Source organism: Calonectris borealis, chromosome 8, assembly GCF_964195595.1.
Source record: "Calonectris borealis chromosome 8, bCalBor7.hap1.2, whole genome shotgun sequence".
NCBI classification, from domain to species: Eukaryota; Metazoa; Chordata; class Aves; order Procellariiformes; family Procellariidae; genus Calonectris; species Calonectris borealis.
Window position 1 is genome coordinate 270474 of NC_134319.1, and position 18926 is coordinate 289399.

At 39.4% G+C, this 18926-nt stretch overlaps 1 protein-coding gene across 1 annotated transcript in view; it reads left to right on the top strand.

Annotated features, from left to right (window-relative positions):
* SLC44A5 (solute carrier family 44 member 5) overlaps positions 1-18926 on the top strand; it is a 102339-nt gene that overhangs the window by 69350 nt on the left and 14063 nt on the right. The window contains exons 5-14 of the mRNA XM_075156989.1: positions 2009-2093; positions 4889-5017; positions 5808-5868; positions 7495-7618; positions 8847-8930; positions 11504-11616; positions 12045-12176; positions 14680-14779; positions 17561-17653; positions 18605-18692. Of these exons, the coding sequence (XP_075013090.1) occupies positions 2009-2093; positions 4889-5017; positions 5808-5868; positions 7495-7618; positions 8847-8930; positions 11504-11616; positions 12045-12176; positions 14680-14779; positions 17561-17653; positions 18605-18692 (1009 nt within the window). The remainder of the gene's footprint in view (positions 1-2008; positions 2094-4888; positions 5018-5807; positions 5869-7494; positions 7619-8846; positions 8931-11503; positions 11617-12044; positions 12177-14679; positions 14780-17560; positions 17654-18604; positions 18693-18926) is intronic.

The window sequence follows — 18926 nt, forward strand, 5'->3', positions numbered from 1 at the left end:
TTCTAGTCCCTAAAAGTGGGGGTGTGGGATGTGCTTGTCAGGCCTTCGTTGACACCGTTGCCAGATTTTTCAGATGCCCTGAAAGTAAGCAGTGTGAAAGGCTAACCCAGGACTATGGTTTTCCAAAGTCCCCAAGGGCTTAGTCTGAGACTTTTTACTTGGAAAGTGATCACAGTCTCTGTGTTTTGAATCTTATGCTTGGAACAAGCATTCCCAGCAATCTCACTGAGGAGTAGAAAAGAGAAGCTAAAAACCACACACTCACAGCTCATGCAAAAACCCATTTAAACTCCAGTGAATTCCATGCAGTCAAATTCATTCTACTTTGTGTTGTCATGCAAGTCTCTCTTAGGCCTCTTCATGTCTCCCTGTAGTCCATCCATTAATCTCCATGTAATCTCTAAGTTCGTTTTGCCTTCTACAGAGCACAGCATAATCACCCAGTACAACACAATTTCATTATAAAGGATGCAGACCTAGTTCTTGGTGCCTGTTTTCTTGTGTTATATGATTGTTTCTTGTGTTATATGTTTAAACTTTCTTTTCTGCTGTCAATATCAGCAAGTGGGCTAAGACGTAAGAAAAAAAAAGATTTCATTAATCAAAAGATTTGAGCAGCTCACAGATTATAAATACTGTCAAGAAACTATTGAAGAACGATGACATTTCAGTCCAAAATTTTATTCTATTGATTTGAAGAAACCTAATCACAACTAATGACAGTGAATTGTTTTTGCCAGGTTGCATGTTTTGTTAAACAGTGCATAGTAGAACATACCTCAGTGAAAACAATTTATCCTTGTAAAATGCGAGGCCGTTGAGCTAATCCCAGTTTTAAAGGGAGCTTGAATGTGCAGAGATGCTGTATAATGGCTTTGAAGGCATAGCCATATTCGGCAGTTGGTGGGAGGCACGTGCTGGTGGAGGATCAGAGGATATCTCCTGGCCTGGGGGATACAATGGAGAGATGTGGGAGCAGGACTTGTGCCAAGTCCGCAGATAGAAGAGGGGCAGCCTTGTTAGCCCGAGCACGCTTCATTGTTAATACTGCCATCCTGCTCCCAAGGCAGAGCTCCCTCTGTGCTGCATTGCCACGGTGGGGGCCAGTGGTGGCCCAAACACCACTTACTGCGTTCTCTTGCAGGTCACAGGCTGTAGGGGGGTCTACGCACCATTGTTTCTCATAGGGACACTGTATAGTCCTGGCATGGCTAGCTGACTTTGAAGCCTCGTGTAAAAAGGGCAGGACTACTGCCATACCATCTTCACTAGAGCTGTCTGATAATTTTCTGACATAGCAAAGATTAACAGCATATTTTGCTGTCTTCAAAACCCAGGTGTTTAAATCCAGAAATCTTGGGTTAATAAGTTTTCAACAAATCCAAACTGAGGTGACAGCTACCTCAAGGTCCCAAGTTCCAGAAGCTGTCAAGTGTGTGGATTCTGGGGTGCAAACCCCTCAGACTGTGCCTTATTTATATCAAAGGAGGTTTATCAACCTTATTAGCAAATGCTATTATAATTCTGTTTCCTGGCCAGCTGCTTTTAGTTTCCAACCATAAAAAGCTTTTGATTGATTTTGGTGCCACCTTCTGATCAACAAAAAATAGACAGCTTTTACAGTGTAGCGTGTGGTACATACACAATATGTTCGGTGTAAGCAAAGGGACCACAGTGTTTTTGCAGGGGTATTTTACAGACCTCACTTCTTAGAGGCAGGACTACAGATACCTGTAACAGCATCTAGAGTTGTTTCAGCTTAAAACCTTGCTGTGCAAAAAACTTCTCAAAATTAGCATTCTTTAGAACAAATACTTCTGGTTTCAGAGATGTCTTGGCACAGAACATTCAGAGTCTGCTTGGGATTTGTTTTTTTTGTCTTGTGTTTGCAATATGACCCTTCACAATAATAGAATTTAAATATTGATGTATGCTGTAAATTTTTGAATGGAAGGATGTATAAGCACCCATATTTATAACATTAATTATCTTATATCCACTTCCATAGGAACAAGACCATTTTATTTTACTTTAACATTCTGAAATGTGCCAGCCCCGTAGTGTTAATAAACCTACAGTGCCCTACAACACAGGTGAGTGAAGTACAGAGATAAAATATTTTCCCTGCCTCTTAGTCACGGTGCTTAAGAACTAGACATACATTTGTTTGGATTTAAAAATTGCTGTTCATATCCCTCAAAATATAATATGATTGTTTTATAGATGACGTGTAGCACATGGTCTCTGTAGCCTGTGATGGTGAGAAAAAATAAATAGAAATGCACAAGACTGTGTATTTTGGATAAGAGTTGACAAAAAAAAGTCTGTTTAGTTGAATACAGCAATTTGTAACCTATGAATTCCTCACAGGCGGTTATCCAGTAGTAATTAGTGCATGCAGAAGATAATTTTGATTGACATCTAGGGATTTCCAAACTAGGCATGTTCAAGAAAATGTGCATATCCCCAGTGACAGGAGTATCTGGGTGTGGTTAGAGCCTATGGCACTTTCAAAAGTGAAGATCTTGAAAGCTTGTTCTTGCTTATGCCACAGTTTATACTCCCTTAGCTGTGCTGCCACTTCTCGTGAAGCTGTGAAATAAAACCAGTCACTGAACTTGTGTGGGTTAAAATTATCCTCCTGATCTTTTTTACATGAGACCATTTTACTGACCTGGTATGTTGAACAATCGCACAACCAGTTACGTCAGTTCATCTTACGAGGCAGCAACTTATGGCATGGGGTAGGTCAGAGGAATTAGTTGCAGGAGTGCTCTGATCCAACTTTGCTGCCAAAGTAACTGTACTGTGTAGTTAAACTGCAGGTGACAGAGTGTGGTCTCATACAACATTCGGTGAAGTCCAGTATTAATTTGGATGAGGGTTGTTATATGGTAACCGATTTACTGATTACAAATGTTAATTGTCTATTTATTTGACTATCATTTTAAAATGTTTCCCATTCCAGCTTGCCCTTACTCCTGATCCCTACCCTTGATAGATGTTTCTGGCCTATCAGTTAGTGTGACCGTATGGACTATTTGACACAGCTGAAGAGATGGAAATCTCCAGCAAGGAAGAGCAAGAACCCTCTTAACACTGACCAGTTGCTGTCAGAATGGAAACTTTCTCTATCAGCAGCAGATTTGCTTCAGGAATCCCCATCTGTCCACATGCAGACACCGAGACTGTTACCCTGCAGTCTTTAGACTCTGTTTCTGGAACAATTCAGCCTGTTCAGAAATACTGAGGTCATTGTATGGGATTTGACTGGTGCTGTGGTCAAGTTGGCAGTGGTCATGAATCAAGTAAGGTGAAATACTTGTTGAAGGAGAGTTCGGGGGAGCAGAGTAGTTATTTTGTTTATTTTCAAACATACATCATCTCCAAAACTGAGAAAGTTTTTGAATGCTGTTTGCTACTGCAGATGGTTCATTCTCTGGTCTTTTGTGAAAATGCTGAAGAAATGTTTGTTTGATAATTTTGAATGCAGACAGGGTCTTTCATTCCTGTCCCATTCATATCAAATAGCAGGAGACAAAAAACCCCAAGAACTGGCATGGGAAGAGCTTCAGTTCTTGAGTAAGACTGTGGATGTGCAAACTGTTATTACAGTTCACTGGATCCATAGGCAGCACATCTCATTGCCTGTTTCATGGGAAACTGAGGTTATAGTAAAGTGTATATACTTCTTGTCCCAGCAAGGACAAAACTCCTTTCTTTGTTCCTTGGCCTGTGAGTAGTCCATAGGACTGTAGTATTCATCTAGAAAGATCCTTTTGCAGCATCTGCCCTGTTCTAAGGATTAGTACAAGATCTTTTCCCAAAATTCCGTTAGGTGAATCATATATGGCGGAATGCCCTTGAGGTGAAATACAGTTCCGTGCATGATGTCTCTCTGGTACTTGGATAGCAGAGCTTTGCAAAGGGTATTTGGATAGCACAGCTTTGGAAACAGAGAACAGCCTTCTAGAAAAGGCTGAAACTTGCTAAAAAGATGGACTTCAAACTACGTCACAGTATTTAGGAGCACTGAGGAGTCAGAACGGCTGTACACTTGCATGATTCCAGTGACCAGCAGAGCCTTCAGAGTCTGTGTATTGGGGCGGCTGCTTCTCCATTACGTAAATCTAAATAATAACTTCTGAGTGGATGCATTTATCAAACCCCAGTCCTCACTTGATTTCTCACATAAATCTGATTTATAATGACTGTACCTTGAGTGGTGTGAATTTCATTCCTGGCATGTGCACCCCTCTTGCTTTCTAACTAGGCGAGATTCATCATTAGTCAGTAGTAAAAAGTCACCTTTGAGTGATTTACACCTAACTTGACTTGAACGATATCTGTGGAGATGTATTTGACTGAAGAGACGTGTAGAAGGGTGGAACAATTTCAGCTGCATGAGACTTTTTTTTTAATAAAGTTCTCCTTATAAACGTAATAGAAAGAAATTACGTGTATCCTGTGAAAGTAGCTACTGCACCACCTTGCTCATGTACACTGTTGCTGATGGAAGTAGAGGAGGACCCGACAGAATTTTTCCTGGTGTTCAAAAAAGAAAATACATTTTTTTCAACAGACTGAAAGCTCTGCATATCTACCAGAATGTGTAGAACCTAAGATATACAGAGTGGCTTGATATGCCAGATATGAGGAGAGAATTTGGAAGAGTATTCTATCAAAGAATTTTAGAAGTATTCGTCTAGGGAATCAAAAGGAAAACATATGTCCCTTTCTAAATACTGCAGTAAACGTTAGTGAAGGCAATTCCATAAAACAGTGCGCTTTTATAGATGGCCTTTTTCTTGCTTTTTAATTGCACTGACTTCCCTTACCCTTTTCTACCCCCAGTGTATTTTTACTCATTTTTTTTTCTTTCTTGCAGCTTTGTGTCTCAAAGTGCCCAGACAGGTTTGCAACCTACATTGATGTTCAGGCTTCCTACAGATATAAACCAGATCAGTGGAATTACTTCAGGCAGTTCTGCAAACCTGGTTTTAACAATCCTCGCAAGGTGTGTATGTATCAGTAGGTGATGGAATACATTTTTTCTTCAAGCAATATGTAATATGCATGATTTTATTGAGCTACATCAAAGCTTTGAATTATTCTGATTTCACCATATAAGGAGTTGTCCCATATATACGGTTTGACAGTGATTTAATCAGGGGTGAAGGCCTTGTATGCATACCAGATCCTCCACTCTTTAAATGATTACTGTTTGCTTAAAAGGATGTCTGCAGCTACCCATGTAGTTGCAGTACTGTGGCAAGCAGTATCCTTTAGTACTTAGGTACTCCACAGCAGTAGAGCAGAGTATCTCAAACCAGTTCTTAAGGCTCCTGAGTCATCTATAGCTACTTAGTAATTTAGCTAGGAAAATTAATCTATTCTTCATGTAACTGATTTTGCACTCAAATTTACTGCGTTATTTCTCCCATCTTTAAAACACCTTGCAATTCAGCTATATTAATTGTGTTAAATTCTTACTCTTCTTTAAGAGAAAAAGGGAAGGGGAGGCAAGGAACAATTGCCCAGTCACTTCTGGCTTAGATGCTGATCCAATGTGAACAGGTCTTTTCTTTTTTGTCACTAGAAAAGGAGAGAAGAATAGTCTTTTCCCAAATCACAATGACAGTTTGGATTCTCACTTACATCATGAATGTATCTTGCAGCTCCACCAGTCAAGTTCGGGGAGGAGGCTACAAAGCCCAGTTTGGGGCATTTTCTCAAACTGAGTGAGAAACGAAAACCATGTAGTTATTCTGCTATGTATTCAGCATTCCTATTTTTCCCCTTTTTAGTCTGTTGCTCAAGTCCTACGTGATGAAGATTGTCCTTCGATGATCATTCCAAGCAGGCCTTGTGAGTGGTTCTACTTCTTACACACATCTTAGCAGATTATAAGTGTTCACATTAAAGCACAACTCCAGTCTGAAAAGTGTTTTGTGGCAAGGTCATTAGGAGCTGTCTGTTATCTGACAGTGACGTCCATTCAATTTTAAACAGTTTGAAAGTATAAAGATTTTTTTTTTCTTTTAACTGCCATCCGTGAGCATTCACTGTGTGATTGGGTCAAGCTGAGCTCTTTCTTGCTCTTGAATCATCACTGATAACAAAAGCTTTACAGCTCAAACTGTGCCTTCCAAAACACGTGAGCAAGGAACCCCATTGGCATCAAGAAAATGCCACGAATGTAGGAAGGATCACATGGCCAGCTGTTGAAGTTCAGATGATACTTGACCAGTTACAATGCAGCTCGCTTTTCAGTTGCTGGCTATGCAGGGCATACAGAGGAATTAAGGGGCCAAAAAATGTTTTTGTCACTATGGTCAGCAGGTATTTCTGCGTAGATAACCACAGGTCTCAGAGCTCATTTCAGCTGCAGAAGTGTAATACCAAGAGTATCTGTCACTGACCCAGAAGCTCATGCAAATAAAAAATTGCTGTCTATTTTTCCATGCTTTAAAATAGACACCATGTAAACCAGGGACAGGTTATCAAAAAGATAAAATGTGGATTAAATTTAAAAAAAAATTAAGAATTTGTACGAAAACTGATGTACTGACCCAAAAGACAGAAAATAATTTGCAAAGAAGCTATTATCTTCTTTTAGACTACAACAAGGGGCAAAGATTACAGAGGGAGGAAGAGAGACATGTTACATAATTATTTCCTCAGAATAATTGGTGGGGTAGATATTCTAGACTGAATATTGAACCCTGGCATTGGTATTCTTTGGAACCTGATAAGGAAAGCACAGAAATGTTATATAAAGTTAAAGTACAGCTGTGTAGGAGGACTGACCTGCTCTTCCCTTTGGAATGAAAACCAGGACTTCTTGCAGCAAAGAGCAGGGCAACATAAATGAGTATGTAAACATCTCTCCTTTTCTCTCTCTCTTATAATCTCCTCCTCCCTCTATCTAACCAATAGTTTCTGTCTTTTTTCCATTGCTCCCTCTCCAAGAATATCCAAGATAGTGGCTGGTACTGCAGCTCATCTGTCATATGAGGAACTAACACTTGCTGTTATGTATTGTTTTGGATGCTAATACCATTCATGACCAGTCATGTTGAGTCTGTCTCTGCGGGCTGGTTTGATTATTAGCACGAAATGACATATTTGAGAAGCTGCAGTTTTTTGTAAGCTGCCCAGATACTGACAGAGAGCAAGTTCCGCATTTATTACAAATTCTTAAACTGCTACAGATACTACTGTTGTTATTCAGTAGCATCTAGAATCTCCAGTTGAAAGCTATGATCCCACCATGCCTGAGCTTGGGAAAAAAGCCCCAGAGCATAAAAACCATAATCTTGAATATAATGGCTTTTCCAAGATTTGTCAAAGTCAACATATCGTTAGATTATCAGTTGAAAAACAATTGACTGTGAATCTAAAATTATTTATATATGTTACAAAAGACAAGCGATTAAAATGGAGCTTGACGTGAAATGTAATATGCATGCTTTGTTTTCATATTTTGAATAGTTCTTAAGAGATGCTTCCCAGACTTCTCCACGAAGAATGGTGTGCTAACCGTGGCAAATCAGACGACGTTTAAAGATGGAAGAGGGAAAACAAGAAATGTAACTGATCTCAGGGAAGCTGCAAAGTAGGTTTTAGCCTTCTTAAGTGCTCATTTGTAGGATTCTGAGATTGTGAAATAATTTAGGAATTGAAAAAATAATCAGAATCTGTTGTAGCAAATGGCTGAGGGTACCCAGGGAAGACTTGCTAGTAAATGGTCTCTCTGTGCCTGGGCACTTGCAAAGTTCCAGTAAGGAAAACCAGCACTGTGGTATGCAGAAATGAGCAAGGAGCCAAATGTTTTAGTCTGATTGTCTCAGAGTGACTGTCAGTTTTTAAATCATTCTTGTTGTTTTTCCTAGCAAAAATTAGCATTACAGAAAGCTAAAGGAGGTTCAAAATGAAATCCTCATGCTGCAGGATTCAGGCCAGGCAGTAATGTCCTCGGCTATTCCTTCCTATGATGGCCTTTTCACTAACATGGACTGTCCTAGTACTTTGGGCAGCTCACCTTGTCAGAGTGCTCCTGTTTTTAGTACATGTCTAAAGGTCAAAAAGCGGTGTGCTGGGCTCTGATGCATGACAACAGCTCCCTTGCAGGTGGACAGCAAGCATCTCCAATCCTGGGCATCAACCAGGATGAGAGAAAACTGCTGCAATAGCCTCGCTTTTCCAGCTGCTGTCAGTCCTCAGCCTGTCTGGTGCACAGGGGTCCCCCCTCTTACCTTTCAATCCAAGGCTACCACATTCTAGCACCTTACCAACACTGATAACACCTGCACCTTATTAAGTTCCCTTCTTCTGGCATCTACAACTACATTGTCTGTTCTTTGATAAGAAGATCCTTCATTTCTTCTTAGGAAAACATTAATATGGGCAAGCACTTTTCAGGATAGGAAAACAGTTCCATAAAGTCAACCTTTTGCTTGACTGAGCTGTTTTCTGCTTCTCTGCTATTAGCAGTCTGAAGTCACAACTGTTTGGCTCTTGGTACATTGCAGATCTTAACAGTATACACTTTTCTTGTGACATAATAAGCAATTACATCTGGTGATAGTTAGTACTCATAAAGCTTTTTTAATAAAGCTTTTTCAATAAAGCTTTTTCAGGAGCTGTATAGACATTTTTACATAGGTTTTTTCTTTGGTGTAACTGTGGTTGATGTTGGCTTGGTTACAAAACTGGAGCTGGAGGATAGTAATATACTCTTATCACTAGCAAAGATATTTCAGATTCTTCCACTGAGCCTATTTGTTGTTTAAATAAATTCTGCTTTTCTAAAGCAACCTTTTCTTTGGTTTGTCTTTTCTCAGCGGCATCAATAATGTCCTGGATGCAAGATCAGTTGGAATGAAAATTTTTGAAGACTATGCCATTTCTTGGTATTGGATTTTAATGTAAGATTTTCATGGGTATTTTTAATTTTTCCAAACTCACTTTGAAGCGTGCAGGGAATTAAAAAATAGGTCATGTAGGTGTTTGTTACCAATCCTACTTTTAAACTCAAGGAGCAACTGCAATTTCCTTTCATCACATGATAATAATGTTGTTATGGTTCTGTACATGAGGTAAGGATAGCACAGCATACATACATAGAGTGTCAGTTGATCTGGAGTAGCTTTTTAATATCCTACCAGGCAGAAGAACAGGAGGTGCTGTCTTCTGTTGCAGGACCCATCAGCATGGTAATTCCAAAACTGAAAAATCTTAATTAAGAGACTTTCAAACCCATTGCAGTTGCTAAGTGTTATTAGTATGTATATAAAACACATAATTTCTAAATTCATATTTAGCAATATATAGTTAAATCCATTATAATCCATAAATCCAATATAAATCCATAAATCCAATGCAGCAGGCAAAACAACATCAAGAACAAAAAGTACTGAATGGTATTAACTTTATCTTGCAATTAATACTCACTAATCACCAATTAGTAAAAATGCAGCACTGAAACAAAAGATTTGCTGAAGCAAATATGTAAGCATATGTGCATTCTTAGCCCATTAATACTGTTTTTGATGGACCAGGGTGTTGATCAATTTAAACAGGAGCAGAAGTCTTTGCCAGGTGAGACCCTATAAGAAGCACATATTAAGCATACATTATTCAAGCCTGAATGCAAATCCACAGCAATAAATGCACGAACTTTAGATAATAAACTTAATATGGAGAATTAGTCAGTTCAGAAACATAAGTTGTCAGCTTTTAAAGGTGTTCAGTCACTGGTGGAAGGACAGCTTTCTCATAGTCTGATACTGTGCTCACAATAGTCAGTGGCAAAAAACTCACTGGTGTTCAGCAAGCCTGGTTCTCTCTAGATCTTACTGAAATCAGGCTTATGGTGCAGATTCTTTCAAAGGAGATATCACTGAACAGAGAGGCTGCAGAGAGAATTGACCATTTTTTGAACAGAAATTCTAAATACTGAAGCCAGTTTCCACATTTCAAATATTATATTTTTCTAAGGAATTGTTGCTACTTTTAAAGTAGTTGGATAGAATTTTCTTCACACTTTTCACCAAATGATAGCATGCATCAAACGATTTCTGGACAAACATATTTAAGTGCCAGAGTTTGGGTGATGACAATGAAGACCTGATCGTGAAAGGCGGCTGGATTAAAAATTAAATATGGAATTGCCCTAGTCTTTTTAGCATATCCAAAAAGAACTGCTGCTTTCAAGCCTCAGCTTAAGGGAACCAGTCTATTGAGGGCAATTGTTACCATGTACTCAGTTTTGGTGTTACTAGGACTTGTGTATATCTAACTTCAGATAAAGGTCTTTAACTTACTGCTTTCAAGAACAGAGTCATAAGCTCCAAAACCAACTTTTTTTGAGGAATACATTCTGAATTTCAAACAAGCCATTCAGAAGGGGAAAATACATCATGCTGGGAAGCGTTTAAAGGGCTATGACTTAAGACCAACTTACAAAGGTTTAACTAAATAAGCTGATGTTCTTTTTTTTGTCCTTCTGCCCATCTGGCTTAGTTTGCCCAAAACATCTGGTTTGATTGTTTATGATCAGGCTGACCCATTTTTTATCTTTGGTAACTGGCTAAATAAGCTGGGAACGTTCAGAAGAGAAGTTACTAAACACAGGCAAGACGAGATTTTAAATTTTTTGAGTCTGTACTAATACAAAATTCTGATGTAACACCTACTAAAAATTCTGAGAAATGAAATGTTCTGTGAAGCATCTGAGCTGGATGTTTGTTGGGTGGGATTATTATTCACATTACTTTATTCACATTGCTTTAGAAGGCCTCGCTGAGTAAAAAGGCCTTTTGCAGTAATTTTTTCCTTTCTGACTTGCTTTCTGGGAGTGAAATGAAAACAATTATTTCCTTACCACAAACTTGGTAAAGAGAAGACACACTGTAGATGTCTTTCCTAGGGGCCCCATTGATAGCTCTTAACAGTTTTTTTTATGCATCATAATGCCCTGATCATTTCCTCTTCTCACGGGTAGAAAGAGTCACTGGTTTTTCTCCTAAATATATTCTTTTTTTCTAGGAAAGCTCCTAGAATGTTACTTTACTAACATGGTTTCTTTGCAAGTAGGGATTTTTAATGGAGGACATAAAACAGCAACCTCCCCACACATAAGTATTCCTCCAGTTTAACTTCCTGTAAACTAGACCATGGCCTGAAAAAGGCAGTGCGTTGTTCAGCTGGTATAAATGACCAAAAAGGCATTGTACTAGTCCCATTCAGCCAACCTGAGAACCTAGTGTATACAAACATTTCTGGCTCTGTCTTGTGAGATCATCATATATAAGCTATTTGTTTCTAATAGCAGATAATAGCCATGAGGATGTATTTCATAAGGAAGATTTTGAAATACATTTTTACAAATCATTCTCTTATGTGACATGAAGTGACCCTCATTTGGAGTAACAGGCATGCAAGAAAGTGAAAATTCTCACACTTGGTTTCCCTGTATTTCTGTTTCTTGTCTTTCTAGTGGGCTGTTCATTGCCATGATTGTCAGTCTGCTCTTCCTTGTGTTATTGAGGTTCACAGCTGGTGTTCTCTTCTGGATTTTCATCTTTGGTGTGATTGGAATTATAGGTTATGGTAGGTGTAATCTTCTAGCCTCTGAGGCTGTTTTTCCTTATTGCTTAAGTTTGGCCAAGGAAAATCAGTAATTACATCAATTAAATGGTACGATTGGGAGAATTAATGCCTAGTTTTAGACACAGTTAAGTGAGAAGGACTTAAATGGCATCGAAATTTAGTAAAAACCCAGCTGTGCTGATACTTAGCCCCAGATGTAGTAACCTGAATTATCTACCCACAGTATGCATAGTCTGTATTCACTTGTACTGATATTTCTTTTCTATATATGTGATGTTATAATTGACTAGTCTCACAATAGTGCATTTTTGGTTTTTACTTACCTGACATGCTGAGGACAAAACACTTGGCTTGTAAAAGATTTTTTAAAAAAACTTGTCTTTGCATTCTTCAGAAACAGTCATTTTATATTGATTGTTTTTTAAAAGGCATCTGGCATTGTTACTGGGAGTATGATCATCTTAAAGGAATACCTGGATCTGATCTCACTGTTTACGATATTGGATTCCAGACAGACTTCAGAGTGTACCTGCAACTGAGGCAAACATGGTTAGCATTTAGTAAGTGCCCTTTAAACTCGGTATCTGTTAATGGATATTCAGGAGAATCAATTACTGTCTTGCTACAGATTCTGCCTTGTTAAGTCTCCTCCTCTACATGTCGCTCAGAGAAGTAAGCAGAATTCTCTTTCTTTGTATTGTGCAAAAATCTGCTTTTTTGCAAGGCGACTAGTATATTTGTAAGGGGAGAGAATGCAATCACACTAGTGATGGGAGTGAAAAATGCTTGTGTTATTAACATTCCACTTTCTGTGCGTTCAGTCTTGATAATGGGGAAATACAAGGCGATAACTAAGTTAGTCCTGATGAAGTTGCATAAGGAGGCGCATTTTTCTCTCCCAATCAGTTTATCCTCCCTCTTTGAGGGCCCCAGAAATGAGATTAATAACTCTACAGACCTTTGTAGAACTGTGTACATTCAGGTCACTGAATTTTCTGGGAGGCTGATTTAAGACTGTGGAATGAACCATCGCAAATTTTATCACCTTTATTTTCAAAAGGCTTCATTGCCTTCTCTTACAAGGGCAGTGTATTTGAAACAAAATCCTACTGGAACAAGGCAGCCTGCAGCATACACATCCCTTCTCAGGGAAGGAGGAGCGGAAGAGAGAACAAATACCTGTCAAATATTACTTGCACTGCTGTTACTGCTCTATTAGAAGGCACACAGACACTAACCGATGATGAGTGGGACATAACCTAAAACACTGCCTCTCCCTATTGGTAGCTAAATTAATAGAGCAGTAGTTTACTGCTTAAATCTCCTTTCTCTGTTTTATGTCTTCATTTAACTCTATGTTGGATCATTGAGCTCATGAGGCATCTTCTACATATTGTTGAGGCGGAGCTTTTTAGTATGCTATCCCTAGAGAATATTAGGACTTTATTATGTTTTCCCTTGTAATTCTCCAAGCTCTTCTCCTGCCTGATTCTTAGCAGCCAATGTATAGTTTATCTAGAGGTCAGTGTCACTTTCAGATGAGTAAATTGAGGTACTCAGGAATTAAATTACTTTTCCAAAGTCACCCAGCAAAGCAGTTAAATATCCTTGAAGAAAACGTAGGTCCTCTTAGTCCTAGTCTAGAACTCATCATGTACTGACATTGCTTTCCTTTTTCACGATGTTTGGGATAAGCTACATTAACTTAGCAGAGCTGAACTGGAATGAGACCAACTTTAAAGAAACCTGATTACATATTCCTTCATGGGGAACCATATGAAGAATAGGTGCTGAAATGCGTGTAACAAAATCTTTGTTCTGAACGAAGTCTGTGGCTCTGAGCACCACAGCAGTCACTTGCCACCTGCAGTTCTGACGACTAGGGGTACTGATAATACTTGGGATTGCAATTTAACATCATCTGTGACTATCTGGGTCTGGATTCTGAGACTATGTCTAAGCTGTGGGACCTGAAGCCAATTCCCATGCCCCTTTGCAAAACTCCAGACAAGCCAAGGCTTAGGAATACTATCCCTGTTGTATTCTTCTCCCTCCACAAAACGTGGTTTCAGCTGGAGGAGACAGGTCCTGCTGTGTGCAATCATCTGCAACTGCTGGGCTGGTCTAACCGTCTGAAGCACCCAGAATTAATGGATATGTCTCAGTTAGAGGAGATGTGCTTCAGGCAATAAAGAGACTGTCTCCTCTAGATGAAGTCCAGAGAATTTTTTTACTTTCTACTGCAGAAGTAGGTTTTGAACTGACACGAATAGAAATCAGACTGAAGCAGACTCTTTAAACCAGATCTGGGCTATGATTCAAACACTGCTCATAACTAAGAGAGGAGATGTTCTGGGACATGGTGCTTTCAGCTCTCTGACCTCAGAGCAAGTTTATATGATTCCATACAAACATTCCATTCCAACTGGAAGGTGAAAATAATTTGTCCAAAACCATCCTATCTTAGCTGCCTCTTTTTTTTTTTTTACTCAAATGAGGTGAAAGGAGTTCATGCCAGGTTAATACTCAAACCAACCTATTGATTTAAGTACATCTAAATGTTAGAATAATATATATCAGAAAAATGCACTCTTCATGAAAAAGTTGACTTTTCATCTCCTTTTTATTTATTTTATTGTATCTAAATATTACAAATTAGCAGCATTAAACATGCAAAATGCTTGTTTATGAAAAGTAGAATTTGTTAAGGGTGAACTGTATCTAAGGCCAAATACTACAGTCATATTTAAGTAAATTATTATCTTTGTCTGAGAATGATATGTTCCATTTTTCTTCTAAAATTATAAATGCTAATGTCAGGGTCCTACACATTCTGACTAACTCTCTGCATCTAGAATTTCCCTACACTGGAACTTACAAAACTATGAAATGGGATTGAAGATTGGCAGGTGCAGTGAGAGAAAGAGAGAACTGCTCTAGCAGAGAATTTTATGGAGTTTATGAACAATAGTGTAAAATACAAGGAAAAAAAACCAGTTTACAGAGGCAGCATATTGGTTTGATTCTTGATAAATCTAACTTTGCTTGTTTGTTTGTTTATAGTGATAATACTTTGTGTTGTTGAGGTCATAATCATACTGATGCTGATCTTCTTAAGGAATCGGATCCGGGTTGCTATTGCACTGTTGAAGGAAGGTAGTAGGTATGTTTGTCTGATTTTAATATACTTTGAATGTTATTAAATTATTTCTAAGGTATACTCTTCTTGAGCTTCATCTTGCACTACCAAGGGCAGAAAGTTGGGGGTTAAAGTACAACACTGGATTTGTTGAGCCGAACAGGTAGTATAAAGAATGCCAGTTCTCTGTTAATGAGGTTGTGCTTTTAAGAGCTTTCTCTTTTGCAGTAAGACATTTCTTATGTTTCAGCTCCCTGCCTTAAGAGTACATATACTGTTAGTGGTACCACGTATCCTCAGTGCAAGAAGGGGTATCAGCAGAAATGCTAAGTGTGGTACACTGTTAATAGGAACTTGGGACATATAGCTGCCAACTTCCCTCTGTCATTGGATTGTCTCCGGAGTGACCTACTAGTGGTAGAGGATTGGTGGTGTTTTGGCTGTGGCTTTTATTTAGGAAAGACTGGATTCTTCTGGCTCCAATCAAACTTCCGTGTGGACATGCATAAAGCTGCAGAGAGAAGAGGAGACTTCCATGACCAGACATTGTAATATGGTGCAGTCCAAGATACTTCTTTTCAGCTCTGAGTAAAGAAGAAAGCAGAGCAGGATATGAGAGTTGAAGGCCTAGGAGACCTCTTCATTTTGTGTTTCCTGAAATCTGTACGGACTTTAGTCACAGTGGTTCCTGATTATACAGTGCCAACATGTAGTTCTTTTTTTTTAAAATGGAAATATAACAAAGGAGAAATGGACTTAAAACATCAGGCCCTTGGATTTCATTGCAAATAGGCTAAGGTCTCATAGGCCTTGGAAGTAAAGCTCTGCTGTTAGAGCACATAGAGTTAGTTCTGAGTTTATCTGTGCGCACTTGCTTGTAGTTTTCTGCCATCTCTGTTGACATTGTGGTTCTCAGGAATCAGGATTTGGGATTTTTGTAATGGGATTAAGAAATACTGAAGTTCTGTATTCAGCCAGGTATCTGTTTCCTGTCTTACGCTACTGTGCAATTAAGGCATAGCAATTAATTTTGGCAGCACTAAATTATACTCTAATTCCTGTTCATTAAAATCCACGAACACTTTTAACACTCTGCAACACTTTTATTCACAACCTTGACAGGTAGAAGGATTTTAGAAAGTGTATAAACTTTCTGCTGACAAGTAATAACATTCTGTAGTTTTTCAGCAGCACGGAAAGGTCACTCGAGGGTGATGTTTTCACTCTCATGCATAATGCCTGAGGTGAAACACTGTATGTAATTACTGTAAACCTAACAGACCACGCACGGTATTCAGGAAGATGAGAAATAAGCTGCTAATGACTGGAAATCAAATTACATTTTTCAATACCTTTTAACTACTCTTTCAAAAATACTACAATTATAATGCTAATAATTGACTTGAAATCTGTAGTTAGAAACAATTAACAGTTGTTACTCAGTTTGTTGGAGTAACTGTCCATGGTCTCAGTGGTAACTAAGAGGCCTACCATTAACTGCTGAATACTGCTAACACGTAGTGATTATTTCTCAGACAGCGTAAGGCCATGTCCTGTGTGGCTCCTGATGGACTTCTACATCTCTGGACTCAGACAGAAGTTGACGTGTTGCTCCGAACCTCTTGCTTGCACGTGACAGTTCCCTTGCATTCCCCCCAGCATTTAGTAGTTTAGCAGCAGGAACTGAGTAAATTTGTCTCCTTTTACGTTCTGGGAACTGCCTCCTATAAAACAAATAGCATTAGAAGTGCCACAAGTCATAGGAGAAATACTATAGGAAATAATAAGAGACAAAAAGGCTTGTGATAAGCTTACAGGGTCACTGGAAAGAAAATTTTGAGTAATGGGAAGAAGTGGATGACAGGAGGAGTTGGTAAAGAGAACCAGCCGGTAAGCTTCAGTGAACGAAACACATGCTGTCTGAAACCACATCCAGTGAGATACCCAGCGGAGGTGTTTGCCTCCGAGATGGCTCAGCCGGTTTACCCGGAGGGGCTGCATCAACTCGCTCTCCTCCAGAGGAGGAGTCCCTGGCGGAGTCCGCACTGGCCTGCTCGCGTTCCCGCTCACTAGTCGCGTTCTAGCCGCAAGAAGTGTTAGTAAAAGGTCAGCCTCTAAAACATCAGCCTTGATGTTGAAAGGATCTCTCTAAGCTGTCAACAGTGAAAGGCCATTATTCGTTCTGCCTGCCCACAGCCGGAGGCGAACACCACTTGTTTATGGCACGTGCAAGGAAAGTCACATACTCGCAGGAAGGTGTTGGCATGCCCTGGCAGTACAAAGACAAGTTGAACATCCCTGCCCCAGAATAGTTAGTACTTAAGGCAGGAAAGGGGCTGGGAACAGAGTCCTCAAATACAAAGTAGCAAGAGGTGATTTCGGGTGCGCAGGATCTTGGAGGAAGAGCATAGGAGCTGAGCAGGGGGGGACAAGGAAATAAAGGGTGATGTCTGCAGCGGTCAGCAAGGAGATGCGATTGAAGTGGGTTTGTGACCTGGAAAGAGTCTGTGAAGGGTCTGTGAAGCAGTTTTGGAGAAGGAGAAAGTAGAAGACAGGCTTGAACATGGCAAATTGATAAAGTTGACTGTAGTGCTGCCGACAGAAGTGGAGTGGTAGAAATGACAAAGTGAAGATGTGAAGACACTTGAAGAAAGAACCTGCAGTATTCTGAGATCCCAGCACTAGATTATGCTACCACTATCAACAAGTAGCTCAAAGTAAAAAGGATGACGCTGGAAGAGGACTGATAAAAAGCTTGTTTCTTAAATTGTTGTAGCTTACTGATATGTTTTGTTTCTTTCATAGGGCTATTGGCTATATAATGTCTACATTGTTCTACCCAGTCGTCACCTTCATACTCATTGCAATTTGTATTTCCTACTGGGCTGTGACAGCTGTGTATCCTTCTGTCTGTGTACCTCTCTGGAGGAACAGTCTTCTGGTCTGCAAGACCAGATAATTCTCTGCTGTTTCACCTTAACCAAACAGCGTTAAGAGGGCTATTTGGTCACTTAGCATTTGCTGCACTGATGCACTCTTCCTCACTGCACATTTCCATGTGATGTACAAATCGGAGAGTGAATTTAATTTCGTTAAAAAGAACTGGACTAAAATTCAGGCCAAGGCAGGGGGATCATACGAGGCCTTGTGTACTACATAAGGTTGACTTTAAGGGGTAAAAAAGGACCCTCAGAAAAGAGTGAATATGGCCTTTAATGTGCTGCATGCTCTATAGGCCTGATGTTAATGGTCTCTTAGTTAGCTGGGGGTGGGGTGGGCTCCAGGTGTGTTTTGTTCAGAAAAGTATAGGAAAGGAGTGAGAGAACATACAGTGCACTGAGTCCTCTCTAAATTGCATAACAGCAACCACTGTCTGTTTGTTCCCAGAAGGAACAACAACAAACAAGCAAGGGTTTGGCAAGGTATCAGAAAGGGGAAAATTGCTTTTTGAAAACAAATTGTTCTTTCACATGCAAAGAGGGTCAGTTATTGCTGTTCAGGACAATGTTAATTTATCCTTATACGCTGTGTCTACTTCCACCAAAATACGAACTGTCAAAGAACTACTGCATAATCTGCCTTGTCAAAGGTAGATGTGCAGGAGAGTCTGAGTCAACTTTCAAGGTTATTCCCCTTGCCCATTCTGGGCAGGGGTTATTATAGCTTTGGGATGGAGCTTGCCGTAGTTCTCTGAGTAATGAGAGTATTCAGTCTTGTCTATCAACTTTCATATACATCTCTGCATAGCAAGAGCAGTTTTCCTGTTATCTGCACATGTTCTTTAGCTGCAGATCCTAAGTTGCTCAAAGCCTAGAGTTCTGTGATTTCTCCTTAAAATATTTCATTCAGTTTTCTGGCTACATCAGGAGAACCTGTGTATAAAGTAATGGCTAATCAAACAATGTGCAAGTATGCAAACCTGACTTGTGACCCAGAGGTAAGTGTGACAAATATTTACCTGTAGTGAGAGCTATACTAACTGCATTTCTTAATCGCTAGTAAATGCAATGCTAGTAGAAAATGTGCATTTAAGTAATGATTCCTCGTGTTAAATCTGCAAATAGCATTCAGATAACACTTCTTTGTTCAAAGCAATTTACAGACATAAACTAATTTTTCTGTAAACTGTCCTGTGAGGTAGGTAAATATTAACCGTTCTAATTTACAGGGT